Here is an 8,600-nt window from a genome sequence, read left to right as displayed (position 1 = left end):
AATGTAATACGACCAGAAATTATTACTTGACTGAAATGCACAGACGAAGCATCATTCTCCTTTGGCCTCATAATCCTTGATGTAAAAATAAGTAATGATACTTATGTCAAATCGCACTTATTCGTCAAACAGATTTTTCGACCGATATTACGAGCTAAGTTAAGACAATACGTCATGAATCCCAGAATTCGCATTGATTATAGTATCATTATGAATTAATGCACTACATAATACTTGTTTGCAAATTTCACACTTCTGGAATAATAATCAATACAAAACATTAGCATTTCACATTGAAACTTTATTGACTGTTTCAAAAAATTGTATGAACTAAATAATGTAAGGAAAAATGAAAGAATAATATTGTTTCAGTAAGAACAATGTCGTCATATATGGACGTAGACGCAGTTGTATATGGTACAGGTGGCAGAAGTTCATTATTAGAATTTTCTACTGGAGATAAATGGTCTTTACTGGGACTTAGATAGTTATCGCTGTGTGATAATTTTGGATGAGTCGAATTGAAGAATTTCCAAATAGAAATGAATACCATTTGTTGGGTGCTTCAATTTCGGTGTTTAGAGACATTTGCTGGAAATGTAGAGTTGTTGATTTGTTATCTGTCTGACATCTGCTTGACCACAGCGCCGCCTTCGCCGCCACGGCTACAAGGAATCGACAACATTTCTGTTCTGTCCGTTGGTGGGTTTGAACGTACGTGTCGTGTCATTCACTATGTAGCGCAGTACAGAAAAGCCTGGATTGACGTCCATGTTGCTTACCTCGGGCTTCTGACTCGTAATCAGTAAGGCTATAAGATATTAGGAAAATGATAGTGAATTTTTCCTTCGCCATTTAAATATTGATACAATTGTCAAATACCTGTGAAAATTGGAAAGATTGAGACTGCGAACTCCCCGGACCATGGTACTGTTTGCCCCTTGATGGATTGGAACTATCCCGGTCCCTTCTCAAGCGATTTCCAATTTCATCGTTTGATACGTCCGCCTGCGAGTTAAATTCTCCAAAATCGTCAGGAAAATCTTGTTGGGACATCATTTGGGACTGCGACATGATTCCCATATTCTATGGTAAGAAAATATGACAATAATAGACCACCGTAAATAGAAGAGCTTTTGACATTCTGCGAGAAGCTGAATGTCAAAAGCGAAGTACTACATATGTAAGAAGGGATATTACCGTACGACCACCAGGTTGAGTTAATGGTTGAGAACCTAAACGATGTGGCTGGGATGGACCGTCTCCCCTTTGTGAAAATCCGAAACCTTGGGACAACATGGCTGGCTGGCTAGCCAGCTCTCCATTGTAACCTCTTGATGCGTTTTGTTGTTGGAAATTTGACATTTTTGGACCACCTCTGGTATTATACGGCATTTGTCCATCGGAGCGTTGCATTGGCATATTGTTCCGCATTCTGTCCCTGGTGTTTCCAGGCGGCAGCCCATTTAGGTTCCGTCCTCGTCCCATGGACTGGTCTTGATTTTGTTGATATGGTTGATTGAAAAATCGAGGTGGTATATGGGCCATGTTCATAAACATTCCGTATGGGACGGGTCCATTGCTTCCATACTGTGTATGACGTTGAATGTTCATCATCCCAAACTGCTCATTTAATGCTCTAATATAGCTCTCATCAATGACATCATCGTCAGGCATTTGGTCATTGTTAAAGTAACCAGGGGGAGCATAGTTCATTGGTATTGGAGGAACTTGCATCGGAAGTGGAGCCATCACTTCACGAGCTGCAGTAAAAATACAAATAAAGGCAAAACTAATCAGGATGAAGTCTCAAATGATTCATATTAAAATGTAAGACGCAAGATTTGTGACAAGTGAATTAGTACTGGCGCCGACAACTACTTACCATCATAAATGTTGGTCTGCATGAAATGAGCTCCAGGATTAACAGCATTGACCATGGGCTTTGGTTTTGGAAACGACATATTACTTTCTCTAAAAACGTATAAGAAATTACATATAATTAGTAAAAAATATCAGAAAACATAAAATCACAAATTGTAAGCAAAGAATCTCAGAGAGAGTGTGTGCAAGTGTATTTTACTGCTATTTAACTGTAAATATATTTAATAAGAGCTTGAATATCCATTCTCATTATAACCAAGTGTGACAAATTGTGTACATGATTGTATACTTGCTCATCCCTTACTAAAGGTTTCAGTAAATCAATTTGATCTCAAACAATAAACTGATTACCAATCCGTTTTTTTCATACCTAAGACTGTTTAGGGGACCTTCAACCAACGTTTTTAAATCTATACAATAGTGGATGAGATTGTTCCAAAGCTGGTGTTTTGCAAGAACTTTAGGGTTTCCCACAATGATCAATCCGTATTTGGCTCTTGTCAAGGCCACATTCAGTCGTCTAGGATCACTCAGAAATCCAATCCCTTGTTGGTCATTCGATCGAACACAACTTAAAATTATAAACTCCTTTTCACGACCTAGCAATAAAGTATTCATTTACACAATTTAATTAATATATTCATACAAAATTGAGATTCATAAATCGTATTTTAATATAATTCAAAACTCGATGTATAAATTAGATTACCTTGAAAGCAATCAACGCTAGCAACTTCAATTTCAAAGTATAGCTTTGTATTTAAAGTTCCTTGAGACTGCATGTACTGGACAAGATATGCACGTTGCCTATATCAGAGTATAAAATTCAAGTATAACCTGTTACATACGTACTACGTAGTTATTAGCATTGGTCATTATTATTATGTACCCTTCATAAGGAGTGATACATCCGATTTGGTCCGGACGAATTCCAGCCTTCAGCAAACGTGTCATCACTCTTTCGACATGAGCGGCTTCTGTTCTATTTAGATATGAGGTTCCAGACCCAGCAATTTCTTCAAGCCCCTGACATACGTAAAACATAATGGGCTTGTCCGGCATGGGCCATGGGAAGTCAATCAGCAAAGTCCTTTCCTTGGTCCCCACACCGTTTTGCAAAGAGCCCTCATAGAAGAAATTTGATGGAAATTTCGCTAGGGCAGGGTGCATTCGATACTGAACATCAAGCCGAAAAGGACGAATTCCCAACACCACAAGTCTCTCAAACAGAGATTGAGATAAGCCTGCTTTGGCTGCAGGTTTGCACATGACCACGGGTCCAAGTTGACAATGGTCTCCAACCAAAATCACCTATTCAATTTTCAAAACAGATTTGATTATAGTATAAGCATGTAATGTGGCAGTACATAATATAGGGATGTGAGAATTTTCTTGCGTAAAGAACTCAGCTAATAAGAACCATGAAATTTATAATATGTACTCACCTGTTTTGCTCCCAAAACAACAGGTACCATACATTCTGGTTCGGTTGACTGCATACACTCATCAATCAAAATTGAATTGAATTTGAGCCGATTGAGTCGTGGATCACCTATTGAATGAGCGAAATTACTTATAATGTTGTTCATTATAGCATCATTCGTATGTATAATGTAATGTTCAATAGTTTAGTACCAGCAGATACACAAGTGCAACAAATAACGTCAGCAGCTTCTAATATATCTTTCTCAACTTTTTTCTTCAATGTTATGTATCTACGCTCATCAGAGACTGACAGTTCACCAGTTTCATCTTTTAGTTGTTGCAATTTGGAAAGCTCGGTGCTCACTTCTTTGCTCAACTCTCGAATTTGGTTGTGCAGTGATAGAAATGCAACGGACGAATCTAATCCTTCTCTTGACTTTGCACATAATCTAACAACTTTTAACCCAGTTTGATGAATTTTCTCAGTTAGCTGATCTACAGCGGTATTGGACGGGGCGCAAACTAAAACAGGACCACCATTGATTTTTGCAAGGTGATAAACGATCTGAAATTGAAAATATATATATAGTTTAAGTATAACATTCGAGCCTAATTCCGCAGAAATTATTATTTTATAATACGATTTACTCACACTTGCAGATGTGACCGTTTTCCCTGTTCCCTGAAATGTAAAATATTTGCAATAATTAAAATGGTAATTATTTATTATTATCTGAAATAGCTTACAGGTGGCCCTTGAATCAAACATAGTGGCCTAGTCAGGGCGTGTTTAACTGCAAATGCCTATTGAACATATTTGTTTGATTATTTTATGATACATAATACTCATTAAAAAGTATTTAATAAAAATAAAACGTACCTGAGACCTGTTTAACTCTGGCAAATTCTTTGCGGAAAAGTTTGCGGGCAATTTTGGCCGAAAGAGGGGATCTTCTGTGTCGTGTCCAAGTAATCTAAGGGTATAATAATAATATAAGCAACTAGATAACAAAATAACTGGGGAATTATGCTCGTGACAAAAGTTAAAACCTATGGTAGATGAATGAAGATACTGCTTTCTCATCGACAGCAAACTTGTTGAGTGCGGCAAGCATTCTATCGAATGATGTAGATTTCCATACAAATTCGACTGCAAAGTTGTTGCTTATTTCTGTGGGAGCTTGATTACAGAATCTGAGTTTTAGCTCAATTCCAATTTCTTCTCCGTAGTTATCAGGGACTTTTATCACATTTCCTTCTCCCGACCATGGTTTATGCTGGCTTCCCAGATACTTTATTTTTAATTCGTCTCCTTGCATTAATCGTAGATCTGAATCGCCACCAGTGGGAAGCACGAAATAAGCTATAATCCTCTTGTTTAAACCAACGTCCCACCGGATGTCAACATTTTCATGAGTTTGCGATTCTTTTAATTTCTTATCATAGTCAGCTTCAAGCTTAATCAGTGGTCGGAAAACAGACTCGTACTGAAATCCATCTTCATATCTTAGCAAAACATGTTGAGGCTCTTCATCAGTGCCCGGCTTTTCCAAATCTTCGAAAGTGGCATCAGGGTTAATTTTCCATAGTTCTAAAAGAAAGTAGTAATTAATATTATTATTATTATAATTATTATAGTTATACCAATATAATAATTACCTTCAAGTTTCAATATCTGACCACTAGTTATCTGTCGTGATCTTGAGCTATCCTTCTCCGAAGGTGTTTTTACAAGCCAATTAATGAAGCATCTATCCACAATCAATGGCTTCCACTGGTCCTGATCCCTGATATTTGCAAGAAACGAGAGAGAAAGAGGGAGAGGTTAATAAAATTATAAGTATTCCCAAAGTATATCGCTTATTTTACCAATTTAAATCTTTAAGTGTTGCTTGAGTTGCACAAGGTTGTCTGCAGAGAAGGACAACCACAGAGTCATTTTTCGCAGGTATAAACCCGAGAACAAAGACATTTCGAACTCCGCAAGAGTAACACTCCAACACGGTTTCGCCAAGCGGACCATCTTTGTGCAGGGAAACCTCCTGTTATTTAAAATAGTTCAAAGTAGACAATTATATAATGTAAATCCCATATCATTCTTCATAAAAAGTTATATTTTTATTACTTTGTGTTTTGAACGAACAAGATGGCTTATTATGTGAGCTCCGGACGAGTGACCGCGACTATTGCAAAACCATTTTTTGCAAATGTTACACATTACTACAGCCGCTGGGTCATGGACGCTACAATACTTGCAAGAATGTTCTGCTAATTTCTGTAAAGCACAAATGCAGCGTAATACTTGTAAGTGTATACAAGGTGCTATAAATTAATAATTGTCTATCAGTTTGTAAAAAAAATACCCGAAATATTGTTCCTTCGTCTTCATCGTCTTCGAATCTCAGGTCATCTAGACCTTGGCTACCCTCATCATTATAGGAATGATGACTTTTACTTTTATCATCGTCATCCTGCAACAAAGAATTGATGAAATGATTAATGAAGTAACATAGTAGTACTTGAGTAAGTAAAACTGAGTTGACGCCACATATGTCCGTGATATGTCATCGATAATCATGAAGGTGCTTACACTGCTTGATGACGACGAGTCATCCTGATCTACTTGAGAAGAGAACTCCGGTTGTGGAAAGTCGCGTTTTGGCTGGGTAAACTGGCTCTGAGTGAGGTAATCCTGTGTTAGTGATTGACCAGTGTCGAATCCAAACGCTCCGAAATCATTTTTTCCAAATGATTCCAGTTCATATTCCTCGGCATCGAAAAAATCCAAAGTTTTTTTCTCGTTGTCCATTTGCAGCAGAGGCTTTCAATATCTTTAGCCGTCGTTATCCGTCTAGGAAGAGAAAATATTCCCAGATTTTCCGTTTTCTTCCTACAGAGAAAGTGGACCATCCAGTGATATCCATTCACGATGTCAATGGTTCTCGGCAGAAGCAGAGGAACCCCCTTTTCCCCTCGTGGTCTCTGAAAGGCACAAGCAACAAGAAGATGATTTATTGCACTTTCCATTATTTCAATCTCCACGGAAGTTTATTATATCATATTATCATATTATACCTAAGCACGATTGCTTGACATTTAGTATCTAGGTAACTCTTGTGTCTTTTAACGGTTGCGACAAATGGTGGAGTTACAAATAAAATAATTATTTTTTAAATCGTTGGTACACGTCCCATGGTCGTGTGTACCAACGACTTTGACCTTTAATAACTTTTGAATGGGCAGACATAGAGATTTAATTCGTTAAGATGAAATCATCGTAATTTTTAGCTTGATTTTTTAAGATCAATTTCTCGAGGGTACTATTTCGAAAATTAAATTTGAAATCCCAGTGTGCAGCGTTTGTTTAGCCCGAGTCAGGGTCAGTGTCAGCTTCTAAACTTTAGTCAGACGACCTGCACCAACTACTATTCGTAATCGGCAAAAATGTTCCCACAATCCAGCATGCAAAATTTCAGCTCCTTGACCAATTTTAAAACCAGTACGGGTCTCAGTCTTCTGGGCTGGGCCCACAAAAATATTCATATTCGATGAATATGAACATTATTCATATTCTTTAGTCTGATGTGCCCTTACCCATGATACCGAATTTTATTTTTATTCTACCAATATAAAAAGCAGCGTGGGTCACCTTGTTAAATCTCTGTGGAAAAAATCTTAATATTTAGTTCATATTTTTCAATCTGGTCTACCCCCACGGGGTCGTGCCAAATTTCAGTCTTCTACGAGTGTCTAATTTCATCTTTTTAATACAATTTTTGAAAATCGATATGGGTCACCCCCTTAAAGGTCCCTCCACATAAAAATGGTACCAATTTCAATTCATATTCTTTCATCAGGGGCCATTAGCAATCTCTGCACTAATTTCAGCTCGATGGATAATTTTCAAAAATCGGTATGGTATCGGGTCCCTCCAGTCGGAAATTTTCCCAATTTAAATTCATATTCTTCAATTAGACACCATTAGCAATCTCAATGCCAGTTTACAGCTTTCAACGAGGATTTTGAAATACTCCACCCACCCAGATGACCACCACAGGTCAACCACTTAATTGATTTCGCCCATCTTCAAACTTAACTCCTCATTTGTCACATACTACATGTATACCAAATTTAAAGTCGCTAGGCCGAGTTTAACGAAAGTTATCGTAAAATGATCGGACGAACAGACAGACGGACATGACGGTTACAAAATTACATTTCCAAAACTGTAACCAATGGCATATTTTCAACAATTTTTAGTTTTCTAAAAATGAAAATTTATTTTGTAACTCGGCCATTTGTCGTAACCTTATAGATTGATAAAGTGTCAAATAATCTTGATACCTAAGATTTTGTCGATTCGACTATTTTTTAAAACCAGAGGAGTAGGAGTATAATATGAAGAACTATAAAACTCTCCAAAGTCGTAAATTCCTAGGCTGACGTTTTGTAATAATTGCTTTTATTGAATTACGTATGGTGAATATAGTTAAACGAATTACTACGATTCGTATGTAAGAAGTGGAAACTATGTGTAAAACCGTAACTTTCCAATTCACCGAGTGGGTATATCCAATGAATTTCTGTGTTAACGAATGTACCAATAACGTGAATTCAAGCCAGTTTAATACTGTACATTATGCTAACTATGTATATAGCTAGCTGTGTAGGAATGCATTTCAATATTGCAATAATTGCGAGCAGCATTAAATTCAAATCAATTACATATATGCAAAGATAACTCGCAAATGAGATGAAGATAACAGTATGCAAAACATGCGAGTTATTATATTGTATGATGCATGATGACTATTTAAAACAAACATATTTTGGACACGTTTATTCGTGGCACTAATTGACAAACTAATTTCCCATGCTTCGCGTCTTCTTATTGTGTAAATTACTAGCAACAAATGGGAAATTCAGTGGACGGAAATTCCGTCACGGAATAAACCTATGACGTTGCATGTTACTACGATAGATATGTGTGTATGATTTTTTACGCATTTTTGCTGACCAACATATTTAGATGGTATTTTAATACTGCTACGCCAGCTACGCCTTGTAAAAACCGCACGATTAACTTACCGGATTGGTCAATTTTTAAGCGATACAGTGCACAGCACACACTTTGCACGCAATAATGATGATCAAACCAAGACAAGCGGCCTTCGCATTCTAATTGCTAGTTCAGGTGGTCCAGATTGTATATTCTCCTTATTTAATTAGTCAGTCACCCAGCGGAGAAATTGCTACTAATTTATACGTTGTCAGCTCGAGAACAACGTGTG

General features: G+C 37.2%; 1 protein-coding gene across 3 annotated transcripts; it reads right to left on the bottom strand.

Annotated features, from left to right (window-relative positions):
* Positions 1 to 280: 280 nt before the first annotated feature.
* LOC110846225 (regulator of nonsense transcripts 1) lies at positions 281 to 8,568 on the bottom strand. Of its 3 annotated transcripts, none has more exons than XM_022092902.2 (19): positions 8,398 to 8,568; positions 5,900 to 6,291; positions 5,673 to 5,780; positions 5,435 to 5,584; positions 5,179 to 5,351; positions 4,969 to 5,096; positions 4,360 to 4,900; positions 4,190 to 4,283; positions 4,057 to 4,113; positions 3,962 to 3,991; positions 3,520 to 3,874; positions 3,330 to 3,436; positions 2,774 to 3,195; positions 2,594 to 2,691; positions 2,255 to 2,483; positions 1,886 to 1,974; positions 1,201 to 1,763; positions 883 to 1,086; positions 281 to 811 (listed from the first exon to the last, which is right to left on the bottom strand). In XM_022092902.2, exons 2-19 carry the CDS (start codon positions 6,116 to 6,118, stop codon positions 803 to 805), a joined length of 3,576 nt encoding a protein of 1,191 aa, XP_021948594.1. In that variant the 5' UTR covers positions 6,119 to 6,291; positions 8,398 to 8,568; the 3' UTR covers positions 281 to 802. The 3 variants fall into 3 exon arrangements, with proteins under 3 accessions (XP_021948594.1, XP_021948603.1, XP_035702312.1); XM_022092911.2 differs by lacking the exon at positions 8,398 to 8,568 and adding an exon at positions 7,654 to 7,868; XM_035846419.1 differs by lacking the exon at positions 8,398 to 8,568 and adding an exon at positions 6,385 to 6,403.
* Positions 8,569 to 8,600: the final 32 nt, after the last annotated feature.

Source organism: Folsomia candida, unplaced genomic scaffold, assembly GCF_002217175.1.
Source record: "Folsomia candida strain VU population unplaced genomic scaffold, ASM221717v1 Fcan01_Sc001, whole genome shotgun sequence".
In the NCBI taxonomy this organism is placed as follows: domain Eukaryota; kingdom Metazoa; phylum Arthropoda; class Collembola; order Entomobryomorpha; family Isotomidae; genus Folsomia; species Folsomia candida.
This window is presented reverse-complemented; position numbering and strand designations above follow the sequence as displayed.

What these genes read in the sequence shown, in the direction of transcription:
- LOC110846225 (XM_022092902.2), bottom strand. Translation starts at nt 6,118, where the DNA reads ATGGACAACGAGAAAAAAACTTTGGATTTTTTCGATGCCGAGGAATAT. An exon ending in CAGAGTTAAACAGGTCTCAG is followed by an intron (nt 4,114 to 4,189) that starts GTACGTTTTATT and finishes TATGTTCAATAG; the next exon opens with GCATTTGCAGTTAAACACGC. An exon ending in AAACGGTCACATCTGCAAGT is followed by an intron (nt 3,875 to 3,961) that starts GTGAGTAAATCG and finishes TTTCAATTTCAG; the next exon opens with ATCGTTTATCACCTTGCAAA.